The 21,183-nt window shown below is 42.2% G+C and overlaps 1 protein-coding gene across 6 annotated transcripts in view; it reads left to right on the forward strand.

Annotated features, from left to right (window-relative positions):
• Window positions 1–10,769: 10,769 nt before the first annotated feature.
• The window catches only part of LRRC1 (leucine rich repeat containing 1), a 126,713-nt gene continuing 116,299 nt past the window's right edge, over window positions 10,770–21,183 (forward strand). For 5 of the 6 annotated variants that reach the window (XM_060788202.2, XM_060788215.2, XM_060788208.2 and 2 more), the window contains exon 1: window positions 10,968–11,668. In XM_060788202.2, coding sequence (XP_060644185.2) covers window positions 11,510–11,668 — 159 coding nt within the window. In that variant the 5' untranslated portion in view covers window positions 10,968–11,509. Of the gene's footprint in view, window positions 10,791–10,967; window positions 11,669–21,183 lie in introns of those variants that run through there. The other variant, XM_060788221.2, reaches the window with a different exon arrangement.

The raw sequence follows: 21,183 nt of genomic DNA on the forward strand, positions 1-21,183 counted from the left end.
AATAGGCATCCTTGGTGGGTGGTGACTCTCCTTCTTTGGAGATCTTTAAACATATGGCGGATGGCCGCCTCAAAGAAGTCCTTTAGCTATGTACTCTGGCATGGTAGGAGGTTGGGCTAGATGGCCCTATGATGAAACTTCAAGATGATCTTGTGCTGCATTTTCTACTAAGAGAACTATATGTTTGCTTTATCTCTTACTTCTCCTCCTAAGGAAACCTGAGCAGTAACTCTGCACATTTTTGATGGTGATGTTACAGGCATCACTGAGTTGGGAGTGGAAACCTGTGGGTTGACAGCATGGAAAGCACAGCTCACTTCTGCATATCTTCTCAGGCACAAGCCACATTGCAACAATGTTCAGATTACAACCCAGAGCTCAGTTCTGGACTGTGCCTTGTGATGTTTGCAACACTGATCAGAGATATTAGAAAAAGAACCTTGTGAATCCTGTGTACCCTAATGCTGGAATCTGAATCCAGTCTGTGGTTTGGAGCTTCACAGTCTCTCTGAAGAAAAAGATACCCTAAAACACAGAAATTAACTGCCTTTGTTTCAGCATGCCTTAAAAGAGTCCCTATAGCTTCCACTCTGATCTGCATAATGATTTCTTAACATACCATGTACAGGAAAATCAATGCCCAGTCTTGCATCACCCTGGCACCTTACCTTGTAACAACATAATAAGCAAATGCTGATAAGCAGAAACAGTGCTGTAGATAGGAGGGTAAAGTTGCATTCCCATGACACTAGTACACTCAGAGAAGAATGGCCTATATATAGCTTGCACATTCTATCAGCTCAAGGGGATTGCAGTCCTCCCAGGGCCCTTCAACACTGCCATATAACCCAGAATATCAAGGTAGGAAATCCCACAATATCTGCTTTGAACTGGGTTATCTGAGTCCACACTGCCATATATTCCAGTTCAAAGCAGAAAATGTGGGGTTTTATTCAGTTGTATGGAAGGGACCTCAATAGCATCATCATCATCATTATCATCATCAAAATTAATACATTTTCTCAAAATAAATAACACTGATATGGTGACTGTTGGTGGACTAAAACGAATGCTTAAGTAGGCAGAGATGTAGCTTACTCTTACATTTCATTTGGATACTTCATACTTTGATTTCCTCTGTCTCTATCCCATATCTGCTGGCTTTGGTTTTAGATTTGACAAGAGGTCTGTATTTCATATATATCCACTCACCCTACCCCATTTCCAACCAGAATTTTGGCTTTTGGGTGACATCAAAATGTGTTAAATAAATAACAAGCTTTGCGTTGAATTTTCTGCTCATCTTGCGGAAGCTGTCTTTCATCCTAAATCTCTAGCTTGCACCCTACTCAACAAAAGCTTCTTCTAAACTGAAGAATTGGAATTCTCCTCTGTTAATTTGAATTCACTAAGAATGTGAGCAGTCACCAAAAAGGATCGATCCTATGTTCTCACCTAGGGACCTTGCGATTGTAGCAGAACATAGCTAACTAACAGCCTAATCCTTAAATACTGTATATACTTGAGTATAAGTCGACCCAAATATAAACCACGACTCCTAATTGTACAACAAAAAAACTGGGAAAACGTATTGACTCAAGTATACTCCAAGGGTGGGAAATGCAACAGCTACTGGTAAATTTCAAAATAAAAATAGATACCAATAAAATTGCAGTAATTGATGGAATTGGTAGGTTAAATGTTTTTGAATATTACATAAAATATTTACATAAAACTGTAATTTAAGATGAGACTATCCAACTCTGATTAACCCATTATTCTAACCTTCTTCAATGTAAAAGTGCTTACGTAGCTTTCCAATAAAATAGAGTAAAATAATGTAAATTTATTTATTTATTTATTTACTTACTTTATTTATATACCGCTTTTCTCAGCCCTCAGGCGACTCAAAGCGGTGAACAACATCAATACAAAACATTATGAGACAAGTATAGGGCAATTAAAAACAATTGTAACATAAATAATTAAACATCCGTATAACAATCATGTAAATGTAATAATACCAATAATAATAAAAATGCAATAATAAAAATAGAGAAAAATAATAAATGTAATCAAAACAACAATAAACAGATAATAATAAATGTAATAATAACAATAATAAATAGAGAAAAAATAATAAATGTAATAAGAATAATAGAGTAAATAAATGTAATAAAAATAATACTAATAGCAGAGTAAAATAATAAATAACGTTGACTCGAGTATAAGCTGAAGTGAGCTTTTTCAGCATAAAAAAGGGGCTGAAAAACTAGGCTTATACTGGAGTATATACAGTACTTTATACACAAATGCAATGAGATATAGCCTGGGAAGTACTTGGGTGCAGTATTATTCATACTTCTTTTGTTTCCCAAGACTTATTAACACATAGGCCTTAGCATCCCGCTACAAGATCCATTTGGTTCATAGTTGTTTGGGTATGGCTGGTGCAGAAATCAACCAGGCTGTAAAACTATTTGCCAAGTTCCTCAAGAGCTGAACAATGGAACTCTCTAGGGTGATTGTGTGTGTCCCTCTCACTGAACACTATTTTGGTGGGCCCCCAAAACAAATTCTTGACAGATTCCAATTACTATTGTTTACAAATAATGATAAAATGCAAACAGACCATAATGAAAAAGCAGAACTACTACAGTGTTTTATATCACTCCCCCTTGAGACTAATTGCTTCCATACGTCAGCAGAAACCTTGGCAAGGAATCCAGGTTGCAAATCAAGATGGATAAGGAGTTAGTCAGGAATCACCTAGTTAATCTAAATAAATTCAGATCTGCAGGGCTAAACAAACTGCATCCCAGGGCATTGAAGGAAGTTGCTGACGTACTGGCAGAACCACTTGCCATCACACTTGTGAAATTTTGGAGAAAAGGCGAGGTGCCAGAGGTCTGGAGACAGGCAAACTCTCTGAGAAATAGAAATATGAAAAAAAAAGGAGGAGGAGAATGAGAAGATGTAGGAAACTATAGGCCAACTGGCCATCAGGAAAAATATTGCATTGGAATGAGCAGGAGTCTTTCTGCAAGTATAATTGATTAGCCAGAGCCAGCATGGGTTTGTCAACAAATCCTGCCGTAGACAAGCAGACCCCAAGTTACAAACAAGATAGGTTCTGTAGGTTTGATCTTAAGTTTAATTTGTATGTAACTTGGAACAGGTGCATTTTTAAGTATAACTCCAGTCATATACTATACATATACAAGTTTTTGCAAATTTTATATATATAAAAATTTTAAACTTGTTAGCTCGTATGCTACCATTGCTGTTTTTACTGAAGCCGAGAAATATGTATAACCCCTTTGGAAATTACCAAATTGTACAGAGCTCTTTTACATGAGATCATATTATGCCGATAGGAATTAGGGCCAGCTTACTGCTGGAATTTGTAAGTTGGATCTATACTGTAGAATTAATGCAGTTGAACAACACTTTAACTGCCATAAATCAATGTAATGAAATCATGGAAGCTGTCGTTTGGTGAGATACCAGCACTCTTTGGCAGAGAAGGCTGAAGACTTTGCAAATCCCCAACTCCAGTTATAGCGAGCCAAACTACATTAATTCTACACTGTGGGTGCACCCTTAGAATATCGGAGACACAAAACCAGTTTGACAAAAATGAAAGTGGGGGGAGGGGGGAGATCAGGTGGAGCAGATTTCATGAATACCTGAAATGAGATGTCAACATGTACATGTGATTGTTGGCATAACAATCAAGTTTTATGAATGGCTGAAGATGTGAACAAATGCCATCAGATGTTGCATCAATTCATGGTGATTGTTGGTATTCAGTGATGTGTGTTTTAACATTATGATTGATTTTCAGATATTTATAATTTCCACCTGGAATTGTCAGCGCTGACACTATCTTATTGGATATGGAACATTTACAGTGACACACACATACACAGATCACGGCATAAATGTAAGCTAATACTAAATATAAAACTCTGAAATGCTATCATGTAGCAACAACCTTTGATATATGAATGATATCCGTATAGCTGTGTTTGCAGTTCACACCAAAGTTGAATTTGGGGGGAATTCCAGTTCGGCTGGGACATACAGGCAATCACTCTTACTTCAAAATGATCAAAACAAAACAAAACAAAAACCCAACCAAGTAGTTTTTGTCCATGATTTGTTTCTCATAATGTTCAAAAGGTGCAATTGATTTTCTAGTTTGTGTCTTGTCTGAAAAAGACTTGTACGTTTTGTTTTTCTGGCTTTTTCAGAAGCAATTTCGCTCACATTTGGGCGTCTCTACACAGTGGAATCAATAGTTTGACCTCATATGAACTTCCGTGGTTCAATGCTATGGAATCTTGGGAGTTGTAGTTTGGTGTAACACCAGAACTCTTTAGCAGAGAAGGCGAGAGACCATGTAAAACTATGGATCCCATGATTCCATGGCCTTGAGCCATGGCAGTTAAAGTATTATCAACTGGATTAAATTTACAGTTTAGATCGGGTATTGGTTAAATCCCGGCCTGGGGCCCGGATGTGGCCCCTTGGACCCTTTTCTCAGGCCCTCCTCTCACCATCCTATCCTTCCTTCCTTCTCTCTTTCCTTGGTCCTTTCCTCCCTCTTTCTCTATCCCTTCCACCCTTTCGTCCTTCCTTCTCTACCTTTCTTCCTTCCCTTTTGTCTTTCCTTCCTTCTCTCTTTCCTCCCTCCACTCTCTTTCTCCCTCCCTTCATTCCCTTCCACCCTTTCGTCTTTCCTTCCTTCCCTCTCTCCTCCCCCTCCCTCTTTCTCCTTCCTTCCTTTCCTCCCTTTTATCTTTCCTTCTTTCTCTCTTTTCTTTACCCTTCCTTACCTCCCTCCATTTCACCCTTTAATCCTTCCCTTCTTCCTTCCTTTTTGTCTTTCCTTCCATCTCTTTCCTCCCTCCCCTATTTTCTCCTTCCATCCTTCCCTTCCTCCCTTTCATCCTTTCTTTATTCTCTCCTTCCTTCCTCCTTCCCTTCCTTCCTCCCTCTTTCTCCTTCCACCCTTTCGTCCTTCCCTCTCTCCCTCTTTCTCCTTCCACCCTTTCGTCCTTCCCTCTCTCCCTTTCTCCTTCCTTCCTTCCCTTTTGTCTTTCCTTCCTTCCCCTTTTTCTTTATCCTTTCCCCTCTCTCTCCCTCACTCCCTTCCATCTATCCATCCCTTTCACCCTCTCATTCTTCCCTTCTTCCTTCCCTTTTGTCTTTCCTTCCTTCCCCTTTCTTCCTTCCCTTCTTTCTTTATCCTTCCCTTCCTTCCTTCTTTCCTTCCATCCATCATTCTCTTCATCCCTTCCTTCCTTTTCTCTTTTCTTCCTCCTTCCCTTCCTCCTTCCCTTCCACCCTTTCATCCTGCCTTCCTTCCCCCTTCCTTCCTTCCTTCCTTCCTTCCTTCCTTCCTTCCTTCCTTCCTTCCTTCCTTCCTTCCTTCCTTCCCCTTTTCTCTTTCCATCCTTCCCTTCCTCCCTTCCATCTCTCCTTCCTTCCTTCTTTCCTTCCTTTCATTCATCCATCCATCCATTATGGGGCAGCCAGTCCTTCTAGCAAGGAGTGCTAGCATGCGTTAGAAAGTTAGAAAGTTTGCCCATGCCTGCTTTAGATGCACCCTAAGACATGGAAAAAATTCAAACCACGAGACTACAAAATTTTAAAGACTGTACATCTTTTTATTTATGGTAGAGTTCACCACATGTTTGAGAGCTTTCTCCGATTGCCTCCCAGAACATTATGAATCAGAGAGCCTCTTAATGCAAAAAAAGATAAGTTTGTAAGTTATATGGCTTTATTGCTTTTTGTGAACTTTTAAAGCTCTCCTTGTATATTAATACTGTTGGCTTTATAGAACAAACAAGCCCTGCATTCTTTGCATACCTTTAGGAAGGAAAGGAAAGATTCTTCTGACATATTTTCCAACTGGCAGGTGATAGCCTAGAATTGCTGCTGGTTTATCTCTCACAGCTTTCCAAGAGCAAATTGAAGATTAGTCCTACGAGTTTTTATCTATAATGAGATTTGTTCAGTCTATCAGGTTTCTGCGGTATGTTTTTTGAGCCCTTGGTGAAACACAGGAAAATGTGGGGCAACCCTACTGGGGAAATTCTGTTTTATTTCGTTTGACTTCGAAACCCACCTTTCAAAGTGATGGTGAAAATGATAGGGAAGTTTGTTTGTATTTAAATCAATGCAAATCTGACTGGTGTTGACTTACTTGATAACAAGACCCGTGGAATTAACTGAAAACAAAATATTCCGTAAATCTAGGAACACAGAAATGTCTGCAAAGCATAACATGAAGTGCATTGGAAAGACTAAGATCTTAGCAAGTGTGTTGTTTTTGGCATTGTATATTGTCATTGTTTTCTTATGACATAAATTAATATTGCGTCCAAAGAAATTGTCAAGTTACCTGTTGCAGCAAAACCGACAACAAAAATGACCCTAAACACCAAAAGGATTTATTTGGCATATACTGAACTTTGTGGATTTGTGCCCTTATTCAGATGTATAGAGTCTTATGGGTGTTGGTAGGTGATTATTTGCATTTCAATTACTACCTATTGTTTAGGTGGGGAGAGAACAAACTGAAATGCCAAAAAAAGAGAGAGAGATAGTTATCATTACCTTAATAGTATAATTAACACAAACGTAATTAAGTGTTAGCAGACACATCCTTATATTCAAGGGCTAATTAACACATTGTGAGATAAAATGCCTTTGTCTTTGTGCCTGTAGATGGGAACCTCCTGATGAAGAATACTGTACAGAAAGCCAGTGGCTTAGAAAACTGAGGATTTCTCACTGCTTTTCTTTTCTTTTCTTTTCTTTCTTTCTTTCTTTCTTTTTTACTATTGCCATGTCTGATGTCAAACATGGATCCCAACAAAGGATGTTTTCAGGCAGGAAGTAGCCAGGTTTTGGAAGTGCAAGGCCATTCAGTGCTAATCAGGCCAATTGCAACATTCACACCTGCCTCAATCAGACAAGAGTTCTTTCTCCAACCCTGGACATTATTCCACAGATGTATAAACATTACTTGCCTAGTTTCCAACAGACCTCACAACCTCTGAGGATGCCTGCCATAGATGTAGGTGAAACATCAGGAGAGAATGCTTCTGGAACATGGCCACACAGCCTGGAACACTCACAGCAACTCGTGGATATATCTATATTCTAAACCAGAGACAGCCCTGCCTATCCTGTGTCAAACAGGAGACTAATGAGAAAATTGCTGGCGAATTCATTTTGATTTAAAGTGGATAGAATGAGGTGCAAACACCTTAACCAAGGCAATGTTATGTGGCAGATTACATCTACGTAGCAAAATCGATGCAGTTTGACACCACTTTAACTGCTGTAGTTCAATGCTATGGATTCCTGGGTGTTGTAATTTGGTGACACACTAGCACCCTTTCATGGAAAAGGATAAAGACCTTATCAAACTACAACTTCAGTGATTCTGCAGCATTGGGACTATGACAATTACATAACAGTGAGGTCCGATTGTATTAATTCTACAGATACACCCATATGTAGATGTAACTAAATAAGCCATGGCCCATATCCATTTTTTTCAGTTCTGTAATTGAATGTAGTTTAATTCATATTCAAAAAAGTTTGAATATCATAGAATTCCTCTGTCTGCAGAACTAAAATGCCTAAAAAAGAGTTCTCTCTGGGCCTCCTTTACAATCCTATAGTCAACTTCCATTGGATGTTCTGGTGGAAGTTGACTTTTACTCTGTTGGGGGAAAAAGACTCTCAGCTAACTAGACCTCAAGCAATCAGAACACCAGCAAAAAAAATCACAGAAAGCACATTATAGATTAAAAATCTGGTGGTGCAGTGGATTAAACCACTGAGCTGCTGGACTTGCTGACTGAAAGGCCAGCGGTTCAAATCTGGGCAGTGGGGTGAGCTCCCATTGTTAGCCCAAGCTTCTGCCAACCTAGCAGTTTGAAAACAGGAAAATGTGAGTAGATCAATAGGTACTGCTCTAGCAGGAAAATAATGGCGCTCCATGCAGTCATGCCAGCCACGTGACCTTAGAGGCATCTACAGACAATGCCGGCTTTTTGGCTTAGAAATGGAGATGAACACCACCGCCCAGAGTCGGACTCAACTAGTTAATGTCAGGGGAAATCTTTACGTTTACTTTAAATGTGTTGCATTAAGTTTGTCTTTATTAGCTTTTAATTACTGTATTTCAGTATTAATATCAAGTCAAACCGAGTTGATGGTATGGTATAGTATTAGTGAGGCCTGTTTTAATAGTAACTCTCAGAGAACCAGAAACAATATTTATCTGGCATACATGAGTGCCAGTTAACTGAGAGCCTACTGTATAGAGAAACCTTCTCTAGGCATTTTCTAGGTTCTCCAGAGTGATTCTATGGAAAGGTTCAGCCAGAAGTCCAAGACATTATTCAGATTTCAAAAGAGGGAGGATCCAGATCATATGTAGATTGTATTACACAAAGGGTCCTAATGGATTCCTTTGATCATAAGCAGACCGACTATATAGAATATGCATTACTACAGTGATTCAGGGCTGCACGATTCTGCAAAGTGCAAATAGCCTTGCATGAGTCAGATATAAGTGGATGACAATGCGCTATGGGAGGATGGAGTGGACTAATCCTCTGCCCATTAGTAAGAACTGCAAGTCCCTTGTGCAATGCTTTGACAGCAAACCTGAGTTTCAAGACCCATCTTTCAAAAGGACCAGACTGTGGTTGATGAGCTGTCACCCAGGCAACTGCTTTCCTTTGGAAGCATTCATTTGTCAGGCCTGTTCAATGTGGCTGCTATGTGACACATTAGTTAAATACAATGGACTTTGGCACCTCGGGTAGATGCTGGATAAATGTACTTTCAGGTTGCTTGAGAGTTACCATTAAAACACATCTAATACTATACCTCATACTGTAAAGGTAAAGGTTCCCTTTGACGTTAAGTCTACTTGTGTCTGACTCTGGGGAGTAATTCTCATAACCACTTCTAAGCCAAGACCCGGTGTTGTCCGTAGACACCTCCAAGGTCATGTGGCCGGCATGACTGCATGGAGCGCCGTTACCTTCCCGCAGAAGCGGTACCTATTGAACTAGTCATATTTGCATGTTTTTGAACTGTAAATTTAGCAGAAGCTGGGGCTGACAGCAGGAACTCACCCTGTCTGCGGACCCGAACCACTGATCTTCCGATCAGCAAGTTCTACAGTTTAGTGGTTTAACCTGTTGCGCCAATGTGGCAATCATAAACCACGTATTGACTTAATAGTAATATTGAAATACAGCAAAAGTGAATTAAGACAAATGCAGACTGAACTAAATGTAACAATTCTACTAAAAACAATTTAATTTTTTTATTTAAATCATTATTTCTTTGATTTCTTTTCAGCTGCTTGAGGGCTGTGGTGGCTTGACTTCTGATTGAGAACTTGCTGTATTATTATGAACTAGAGATCCATGTGAATTATTGGATTGCTGTGAGTTTTCTGGGCTGAATGGTCACGTTCCAGAAGCATTCTCTCCTGACGTTTCACCCAAATCTATGGCAGGCATCCTTGGAGGTTGTGAGGTCTGTTGGAAACTAGGCAGTTGGGGTTTATATATCTGTGGAATGTCCAGGGTTTGAGAAAGAATTCTTTGTCTGCTTGAGGCAAGTGTGAATGTTGCAATTGGGCACCTTTATTAGCATTGAATGGCCTTGCAACTTCAAAGCCTGGTTGCTTCCTGCCTGGGGGAATCCTTTGTTGGAAGGCATAGCAGATGAACCAACCTGGATACAGCATATTGTTTGAGACCACAGAAATGCTGGAATACTCCAACAACCACCATGTCAGACTACACTGAAAGCCATTGAAATCCACAAGCATGTGGACAATTACAACAGAAAGGAGGAAACCATGACAATGAACAAAATCTGGCTATCAGTATTAAAAAGGTCTAGAATAAGGACAGTAAATAAAGAGCAACACTTAAAAAAAAACCCAGGGGAATTCCAGACAAGAATCAATCAGGGCCAGTTAACACCTTCCAACAAGTATGCTCCCAGGCAGGAAGCAGCCAGGCTTTGAAGCTGTAAGGCCATTAAATGCTAATCAAGGTGTCCAACTGCAGCATTCACACTTTCCTCAGGCAGACAAGAGTTCTTTCTCCCACCCTGGACATTACACAGGTATATATAACCCCACTGGCCTAGTTCCTAACAGACCCCTCAACCTCAGAGGATGCCTGCCATAGATGTGGGTGAAACGTCAGGAGAGAATGCTTCTGGAACATGGCCAGACAGCCCGGAAAACTCACAGCAGTCCAATATTGAAATGACAGGTGTGGCAGGGAAACTCACAGCTGTTCAATATTGAAATGACAGGTATGGCAGGGAAACCCAAAACAGGAACAGAAGAGTCATCAGCAAAACTAGTAACAAAGATTTTAAATAAGCAAAAAGAAGCAGCAGCAGCTTTCAGGCAGTTTTTGAAGTCTTTGCTTCTGGAAAAAAAAACAAAAACCTACTGAGTATATCCACATTGTGGAATCAATGCAGCTTGAACTGCCAGGGCTCAATGGTGTGGGATCCTGGAAGCTGTAGTTTCCTAAGGTCTTGAGCCTTCTCTGCCTAAGAGGCGCCTCACCAAACGACACCTCCCAGCATCCCATAACATTGATCCAGGGGGCGTCCAAGCGGTGTCAAACTGCATTCATTCTCCAACGTAGAGACAACCTGGATCTCCAGCGTGGCAGAAGTAACTTCCGAGTAAATCTGTTGTTCCCGCAGCAGAGGTAAGGCTGGAGACTTCCAGAAGGGGGAAAAATGCCAAACTTTGGGAAGAGTTCCCCCTCTTTTCCTTCCTCTCCTTGCTTTCCCAACCTTGCGGGGTCAGAGAGAGATCCCCGAGTGGGGGCCAAGGAGGAGGGGCGGGGCCAGGGGGATGGTGACGTCAGCCCGAAAGGGGGGGGGAGAAAAGGAGGAGAGGAGAAAAGAGAGAAAGGAGGGCGCGAGCGAGTGTTCCGGGTCAGGCAGCTTGGGCGACCGGCCGACTCAGACAATCCTTTTGTAGTTGCAAAAGATTGGGAAGCGTTTTGCGCTTGTCCCAAAGGCAGGGATGGCTCCTCCTTTTTTTTTTTTTTTTGGTGTGTGTATAGGAACTTGTTGAAGGCGGAAGATTAGAAAAGACCGGAGAAAGAGAGAGAGAGGGGGAGAGCGCGCGCGCGCGAGAGAGAAGCACGGTGCAAAACCGAGGAGTGAGAGAAAGAGCGCGCGCGCTTTGGGACCCGGCGCTTGCCCGGGGTTGCTAAGGGCGCGCGCGCGAGAGAGCGAGACATTGAGGGAGAGAGAGCGCGAGCCCTCCCTCTTTCCCAGCGGCGCGCGCGCGCGCACACACACACAGCGAGCCAAGCTTCGACTACAAGAGAGAGAGAGAGAGTGAGTGAGAGACCTCGGCGGCTGGCTGCCTGGCAGGCAGGCGGCTGTTGTTTTTCCTGCCGCCGCCGCCGCCGCGATGTTCCATTGCATCCCTCTGTGGCGGTGCAACCGTCATGTGGAGCTTATCGACAAGCGCCACTGCTCCCTGGCCGCCGTCCCGGAGGAGATCTACCGCTACAGCCGCAGCTTGGAAGAGCTCCTCTTGGACGCCAACCAGCTCCGCGAGCTGCCCAAGGTGAGCCTGGAGAAGCGGGAGGGAGGAAGTGCAAGCCAGCGGACAAGGAAGCAAGGGCATGCCTCAACTTGAGCCCCCCCCCCCCTCTTCAAGGTGAAGATGGACTAGCCTCCCCTTGGACGCCACTTTTGGGCGCAACCATTGGGAAGAACAAAGCGGGGGGGGGGGAAGAGAGAGAGAGACCCTTCTTCATTGACTCACTAGACCTTTGCAAAGTTCTGCCAAGGCGAGTGGGCGGGCGTTTCGCCTGTCAATCAATGGAGTGGCCAACTCTCTCAGCTTCAAAGTATTGTCATGGCTGGAATCACTGGGTTGTTGTAGGATTTTCGGGCTGTATGGCCATGTTCTAGAAGCATTCTCTCCTGACGTTTCGCCTGCATCTGTGGCAGGCATCCTCAGAGGTTATGAGGTCTGTTGGAACTAGGCTTGGAACAGTTTCTCCCAGTAGAGATGTTAAATGTATTGTTGTTGGCTTTCATGGCCGGAATCACTGGGTTGTTGTAGGTTTTTCAGACTGTATAGCCATGTTCTAGAAGCATTCTCTCCTGACGTTTCGCCTACATCTATGGCAGGCATCCTCAGAGGTTGAGGGGTCTGTTGGAAACCAGACAAGAATCCATCAGGACCAGCTAAGACCTCCCAACAAAGATTTCCCCAGGCAGCAGTCAGCCAGGCTTTGAAGCTGCAAGGCCATTAAATGCTGATCAAGGTGGCCAATTGCAACATTCCAACTTGCCTCCAGCAGACAAGAGTTCTTTCTCCCACCCTGGACATTCCACAGATATCTAGCTAGATAGATAGATAGATAGTCGTGTCAGGAGTGACCTGAGAAACTGCAACTCACTTCTGGTGTGAGAGAATTGGCTGTCTTCAAGGACTTTGCCCAGGGGACGCCAGGATTATTTGATGTTTTTGCCATCCTTGTGGGAGGCTTCTCTCATGTCCCCGCATGAGGAGCTGGAGCTGATAGAGGGAGCTCATCTGCCTCTCCCTGGATTCGAACCTGCGACCTGTCGGTCTTCAGTCCTGCCGGCACAGGGGTTTAACCCACTGCGCCACCGGGGGCTCCTATTCCACAGATATTAAACCCAATTTTCCTAGTTTCCAACAGACCTCACAACCTCTGAGGATGCCTGCCATAGATGCAGGTTAAACGTCAGGAGAGAATGCTTCTGGAACATGGCCATACAGCCTGAGAAAAACTCACAGCAACCCAAATCTCATGAATATAGAGAAACCTTGCCTATATAATGAAAATATTTATGTTGGCAGATTCTAATAGAGAGAGATTAAAGTTCAATGAAAAAGGGAATATTTGGGGTGGTTAGCGAAAATGATTTCAATGTATTGTCGAAGGCTTTCATGGCTGGAATCACTGGATTGTAGGTTTTTCGGGCTTATATGGAACAGGGATCCTCAAACTTTTTAAACAGCGGGCCAGCTCACAGTCCCTCAAACTATTGGAGGGCCAGATTATAATTAAAAAAAAACATGAATGAATTCTGATGCACTTTGCACATATCTTATTTGTAGTGCAAAAACACTTAAAAACAATTCAAAAATTAAAATGGAGAACTATTTTAACAAATTATAAACTTATTAGTATTTCAATGAGAAGTGTGGGCCTGCTTTTGGCTGATGAGATAGGATTGTTGTTGTTGTTGTTGTTGTTGTTGTTGTTGTTGTGTGCTTTCAAGTAGTTTTAGCCTTAGGTTGACCCTGGGTAAATGACCATGGAGGGCCATATCCGGCCCCCGGGCCATAGTTTGGGGACCCCTGTTCTAGAAGCATTCTATCCTGACATTTCGCCTGCATCTATGGCAAGTATCCTCAGAGGTTGTGAAGTCAAACCTCTGAGTATGCTTGCCATAGATGCAGGGGAAATGTCAGGAGAGAATGCTTCTCTCAGCCTCTTTGTATCTAGGCAAACCTTTTCAGGGTGGCATCTCCACTGTCGAATTAGTGCAGATTTGTCCCCACTTGGAACTGCCACATCTCCGTGCTGTGGGGTTTCTAGTTCAGTGAGGTCCTAGCCTCTTTTGGCAGATATTATGAAACTACAACTCTCCTGATTCCCTAGCCTTCAGCCCTGGCAGTTCCAAGTGGTGCCAATCTGCACTGATTCCACAGTGTGGATGTTTAACCCTCCTCCAGCTTGCCTCCACATTGGCGCCAGCTTTCTTCCTGCCCACAGCCCCGAGTCTCAACTCTTGCAAGACCTGCTTTTCCATTCCTGCGACAAACCAGTTGCTTGCTTGCTTGCTGGAAACAGTAAAAAAATATTGGCAAAGGAAAAGGTTGCTGGGGACAAGCTCCTCTGAGTGCAGGGTGAACCTGAGACGTATATAGGGGAAGACTGGAAAGACAAGGTACATCTACCTGTGAGTCCCCAGATGTTTTGGCATTCAACTCCCAGAAATCCTAACAGCTGGTAAACTGACTGGGATTTCCGGGAGTTGTAGTCCAAAACACATGGAGACCCACAGGTTGAGAACCACTTAATGCAATTTGGCATCACTTGGACTGCCATGGCTCAGTGTTATGGAATTATAAGAGAGCTGTAGTTTTACAAAGACTTTCACCTTCTTTGTCAAAGAGTGCTGGTGCCTCACCAAACTACCAGCCCCAGGATCCCATAGCATCAAGAAATACTGGTAGCCAGACTTCGTTCATTTTCTGTTGAAATTGTCCATATGCTTTTGGATTTCAGTGTATTAAAAAAGTCTAAAATCAGAACAGTAAATAAAGGGGAACACTAAAAAACAGGATAATTCCAGAGAAGAAACAATCAGGCCAGTTAACACCTTCCAACAAAGGTTCCCCCTAGGCAGGAACAACTAGGCTTTGAAGCTACAAGGCCATTAAATACTAATCCAGGTGGCCAATTGCAACATTTACACTTCCTTCAAGCAGACAAGAGTTCTTTCTCCCACCCTGGACATTCCACAGATATATAAACCTCACTTGCCTAGTTTCCAACAGACCTCACAGCCTGGAAGATTTGCAGCAACCTATTAATTCTCTTTAAATTCCTTGTTTATTTTTTACATTTTTCTTTAAAAGACAAAATAGAACACATAGATTTCTCCACTCATTGAGTTGTGGGCACTGTGGTTTTCTTTTTCATCATCTCATCATCTTTATTTATGTAGAGTTAGTGGGCCACTAATTGGAAGTCGTTTGTCGTTTCCATGTTCCTTCAAAAGCTAGGGTGACCCAAAGGTGAATTCATCGTAGGCTTTCCTTGGCAAGATTGGAATAGGTTTCCTTTGTAGCCTTCCTCTGAGGATGAGACAGTGTGACTTGCCAAAGTTTTGTGACTGAGTGGGGATTCGAACCCTGATCTCCAGAGTCATTGTTCAGGCTGAACCATGCTGGCTTCCCAAAGGAAGTTACTGTCCAAAATCAGCTTTTAAAGACTTTGATCTGAAGGGCGATATTGTATGAGCATGAGCAACTTGCTTAGGTGTTACAATTTCATACGTGGGTGTCAGATTATCCCATTTATGAAGCCTGTCTAATGTAGACATGAAAATAGTCAAACTCCTTTTAATTTAACCCATTTACCTTTCTTTCCTTTCTCTTAAAAAAAGATGAACTTTTGGTAATAACACTCTGGCTGTTTAGCTTGAAGAGTTGATGTGTTTCTCTTGTTGGGCAATCTGTCTGGTTATTCAGCATGAGAATATGAGCCATCTGAAGAATCAGTTTTGCAACTTTTCGGGAGTTTTGCTCCTACAGTAATAATGGATTTACTCCTCCATTGAAAAGTATTGCTGTGAGTCCCCAGATGTTTGGGAGTAACTGCTTACTTTTACCTGCTATATCTATTGATCATACTATTCCATGTATCCATGAATATAAATAGATTGGCTTTGCATAGAGAACTAGTGTGTGAATAACCCTCCTTTTTGCGGACTGTTGTGACACAAAGGTGAATCTGTACTAGGCATGAGCAAACTTCGGTGCTCTAGATGTTTTGGATTCCAACTTCCACAATTTGTTAGGAATTGTGGGAGTTAGAGTCCAAACACCTGGAGGGCCAAAGTTTGCCCATGCCTGATCTATATTTTAGAATTAATACATTTCGGCACAGTTTGAACTGCCATGTCTCAGTGCTATTTTGGAAGATGTTATTTGGTGAGGCACCAGCACTCTTTAGCAGAGAAGGCATTTTTTTAAGTAAAACTAAAACTCTATAGTATTGAACTGTGGCAGTTAGTGGAGTCAAACTGCATAGATTCTGTGGTGTAGAAGCATTCAGTCTACATGTGTTTCTACAGAGTTCTTTTAGATCTTAAAACCTGTGCATGTCACAAAAGACACAAGACACCCAAACCCTTGCATTATCTGGATGCCAGGTCGAATAATCTTTACTACAGGGAGTCCTCAAGTTATGAAGAAGAAGGTTTGTTCTTACGTTGAATTTGTATGTAAGTCACAACAGGTACATTTTAGTGTAACGCCACACACATACACACACAGAGCGAGCTTTGGATAGCAAAGGGAAGGGTTGACACCCCTGTGGTGTTTGTTTTGTTGTCTGTGCCTCTTTTCAGAAGATTTAACCTCACTTTCTGTCCCTGTGATCATTGGATTTTGAAAAATGTGGCTTGTTGTAGAAACACGGATTGAGAATAAAGCTTCAGTGGAGACACCTTTTCCCCAGGATAACTCTTCCACAGCTACTTCATCACACTAGAGAATGAATCCACTTTAAATCTGGTTTCTGCCTCCTGCAGAATTCTGGATTTTATAGTTTAGGGAGGTGCCTTTAATACCCTCACTAAACTACAAACCCCAGAATTCTGCATGAGGCAGAAACTGGATTTTAAGTGAATTCATTCTCTAGTGTGATGAGATCCCTAGGAGTGAATTTCCCTTCCAAGGGGTAGATTTCTCCCACTTCCTGTTGTCTCACCCTCGTTCTTAACTGCATCGTTTGTAAGTCAGATGTTTGTAACTCTGGGACTGCCTGTATTTTCCCCAGACAGAAAATAAGGGTAAGTTCATGCATTGAATCTGTGTATATGAACTGTATATGTGATCAGTAGATGCAACAATGATATTGCTGTGAGCTCCTTCCCTAATTATACCATTGTTTCTCAAGCTGGTCTTTAGATGTGCCCGAACGTGTAGCCACAAGACATTCTTCGTGACCTCAATCCTGTCCCCTCCCACCACTAATCGTTTCCTTTATTGCAGTTATAGTACTTCCTTTTTTAAAATACATGTATCCACATATACGCAATGTATTGCTCTTGTGATTGTGAGTCTGAATCTGATTGTATTATTAAATATTCAAGTTGCTTAAGTTTGAGTGTATCTGCATTTTTGAAATAATGCAGTTTGGCACCACTTGAACTGCTATGACTCGATTCTATGGAATAGTTGGAACTGAAGTTATACAAGATCTCTAGCCTTGTCTGCCAAAGAGAGCTGATGCCTCACTGAACTACAACTCTCATCGCATTGTTAAAATTGTGTCAAACTACATTTGTTCTATAGTCTAACTGAGCTTTTGGTAGTTATTTTCTAGAACCCCTGTGGTGCAGTGGGTTCAACCCTTGTGCTGACAGGACTGCTGGCTGAAAGGTTGGTGGTTCAAATCCAGGGAGCAGGGTGAGCTCCCATCTGTCAGCTCCAGCTTCTCATGCAGGGACATGAGAGAAGCCTCCCACAGGATAGTAAAACATCTGGGTGTCCCCTAGGCAATGTTCTTGCAGACGGCCAATTTTCTCACACTAGAAGTGACTTGCAGACTCTCAAGTTGCTCCTGAAACACACATACACACAAAGTTATTTTCTGAGAGAGAAGGAAAAGTGGTCAAAAGGCTGCCTGGAAATTCCATACAAGTGAGAACTGGGAGGAGAGTTCCAGCTTAGTGCAAAGTTGCTCAACGACAAGGGAGGTGAAGTCCGGAAGAGTTACAGCAGTGACAACAAATCTAAAAAGAAAGTGTAGGTGGAATTCGAAGCTTGAGGAAACAATCCAAGGAGGAAGGTTGTGGAGGCAAGGTGTGGCCAATTAATGCAACCTCTGAAGAAATTTTTCCGGATCAGGAAGAACAGTCCGTAGTGGCACAGTGGAACAGGTGTGCCAAAGTATTTGGCTAAGACCAGTTGATAAGGTGGCAATTGAAACAAGGCAAAGCAGCTTGGGCCCAGGGAATCAGGATTAGGTGGAAAATGGCTTGTGATAAAGATCATGTCCTCATCCTCCCCTTCCCCAGCATCACACCTGCAGCCTTGACACTCCCCAAGCATATGCAACTTACCCCTTCTCACTTGCTTCTGGAAGCCCTCAGTGGAGCAGTGGGCCCTTGTCCTGGCTGAACTGGTTGACCGAAAGGTTGGCAGTTCGAATCTGGGGAGTGGTGTAAGCTCCCATCTGTTGAGCTCTAGCTTCCATGCAGGGACATGAGAGAAGCCTCCCACAGGATGGTAAAGCATCAAACATCTGGGCCTCCCCTGGGCAACGTCCTTGCAGACGGCCAATTCTCTCACACCAGAAGCAACTTGCAATATCTCAAGTTGCTTCTGACATAAAAAAAACCTTGCATCTTCCTTGCCTAAGGGTGATGAGACCTTTTTTCATAGAATAATAGAAGCAACATCACTTCTTAAACTGCAAGTCCCATTTGACAACAGAGTGTATGTATGTTGTACGCGTTAGGTCTCATTATTCCTACCAGCGCTGTTTCTCGTTCTGCAGAGTCGCTGACAATGACTCTTGTATTCCCACTTGAGCTTATTTTACTAGACACAGACACACAGAGACAGAGAGACAGAATTGACGTGAGGCATTATTAAGCCATAGTCTGTTCACTTGCAGAAACCTACTGTATGACCTTTGGCAAGACACACTCTCTGAACATCAGGGAGTAAATCCTCTCTGAGCACATCTTGCCAAGAAAACCCTGTTATCGTTTACCCTTAAGGTTGCCATAAATCAGAAATAATGTGAAGGCATACAACAATAACAACAATTTCCATTGACCCGTGCCTGAGCCCTAAGGATACTCTTTCTTCTTCCCCTTTAGTAAGGAGAGCTCATAAGCCAAAAGGAAGGAGTAAGCCCTTCTCCAGTTACCAGGATTCAGCCTTAAAGTCCTCTGGGCACAGATCTTGCCGGAGTGGTTGGCCAGGTCACCAAGCCACCCTTCAGAATTACACATGTATACTCCATGGAGTGGCATCTGTTTCAGTATGTAAGATCTGTATGACTGACAAAGGTTTTTAAAAAGTGGTAAACCCATTTATCTTTCCTTGCATTTTTTACTGAGATGTAATGATTTCAGCTTCCTCGCTCACTGCCCGAAGCAACTAATTATATGTACAGTATATTACTTACAGAAGCTCTTTATACGTAACAATGAAATAAGGCTTTTTATGGTGTGTCAATTGATAACTGTGTCCATCATCCCAGAATAAGAAACCATGGTTCAAAGTGGGTGTCCAAACCATATTAAAGGTAAAGGTTTTCCTTGACATTAAGTCTAGTCGTGTCCGACTCTGGGGGTGGTGCTTATTTCTATTTCTAAGCTGAAGAGCCACTGTTGTCCATAGGCACCTCCCAGATCATGTAGCCAGCATGACTGCATGGAGCACTGTCACCTTCTGTCCAAGGTGGTACCTATTGATCTACTCACATTTGTTTGTTTTTGAACTGCTAGGCTGGTAGGAGCAGGGCCTAACAGTGAGAGCTTACCCCATTCTCTAGATTCGAACTGCCAACCTTTCGGCAAGCAAGTTCAGCAGCTCAGCGATTTAACCTGCTGCACTACCAGGGCGTCCAGACCATCGTTTGGGATAATGTATCCAAACCCAAACTGGTAACCTCTCAGTTTGGAGTTGCCCTTGAAGACAACTTGGAAACTGCAGCTCCTCTCCAAGAGCATCTTACTACTTCATCCTGCAGAATTCTGAGGTTTGTAGTTGAGTGAGTGTTAAAGGCTCCTCCCTAAGTACAAACCCCAAAATTCTTCAGGAGGAAGAAACCAGATTTAAGGTGGATTCATTCTCCAGTGTGATGAGGTCTATAAAAATGCCACATAGCACTGTAAAGAAACTGCATTGACTGCTCTTCCAGTTTGAATTCTGGGTGTTGGCTATGATATTTTAAGCCTTTTAAATGGTTCAAGAATGCAGCTCTCTCCATCTATTCCTCTGTCCCATCATTAGGCTATGGGAAAATGCAAAAAATGAGAACTTTCTCGTTGTGGCTCTCCAGTTACAGAAGGCTTGATAGACTTCACCATTGCTGCCATTCTAATATCAGTGGAAAATGTGACTGTTCATTAAAATCTTTGAGGCCCAAGTGATTTTGCATAAACCCTCACAGGTGCATGATTTTAAATAATTTAAAACTATTTCACAAGTTTTAATATGTCATTTTCCCCAGCTGGTTAAATTGTTTGATTTCTCTTTAACCTTTAAACTCGTTTTTCATTGTTTACACTGTTTTAAATAAGGCATACTGATTTTAGTGCATTCCACCTTGAGATCTTTAGCAAGAGGGTGAGTTGGGAATATTTGAATGAATTAATTTTCTACATTAATAAGTAACTCTGACATCTGCACCACGAATACATTTCCTATGTTCCTTCCACCCACTCTCTACTTGGGGAGCCTTCTCATGTTGGCTTCTGGATCTTATAGGATTCCATAACACATGGAAGCTGGTATGTGTAGAAATCTTACATCTCTTTGGGCTTTTTTGCCTTGTATGTGTGGAGGGTCTGTCACATAAGAATCATAAAAGAGCTGTGATATGGAAACTGAGAAAATAATCAAAATGCTCTCTTTCATATCTGGAAATTGTGTCATTGTGGAGATGGAACAAAAAAACAGCTTTAAACTATGGTTTGCCTCTTGCGTATGCAGAAGCTGTCCTGTTTAAGGTTATTGGCCGTAGCTAACTACAGCTTCCCTCCACTTTCACAAAAATTCAGTGTGCAAGATGCTGGAGCATGTTAAAATCAGTTGGTGAGTGTGTTAACTGAAACATGCAAAACTGATTAGTTGGGCCATGTCAGAGAAGCTAGCTGAGCCTGGGAGTTTTGGCAACAGTTGCATGTTTAGGTTTGCTGTGCAGGGAGCTTACCAAGTCAATTTGAATTATTTCGCTTCTGAGTTGCTGGAAGAAAATCTGGACACCTAAGAATCATTTGATATGTAGAAAAATTGTAGCAAAAAGAAAAATATATATCTTTCATTTCAGATAGTTCAATATGCTTTCCTGTGATACGGTTATTTTTGTTCTAAGTTGGTGATTTTCAAAGGACGACCTCTATATTTTGGTGTTTAAAATAACTTTTCACCAAGTCCCAGTTTGTATGTTTTTTCGGTTTTCCTTCATTCGGTGTCAGCCAGTACGTTAGCTCATCCATGTTCATTATTTCTAATATCTTACACTGCCACTCTTCAATTTGTGGTATTTCTCTCTGTCTCCATCTCTTTGCATAAACAATCCTGGCTGCTGTAATCAGGTAGTTGAAGATAATATCTTTATT

Source organism: Anolis sagrei, chromosome 1 (genome assembly GCF_037176765.1).
Source record: "Anolis sagrei isolate rAnoSag1 chromosome 1, rAnoSag1.mat, whole genome shotgun sequence".
NCBI lineage: Eukaryota > Metazoa > Chordata > Lepidosauria > Squamata > Dactyloidae > Anolis > Anolis sagrei.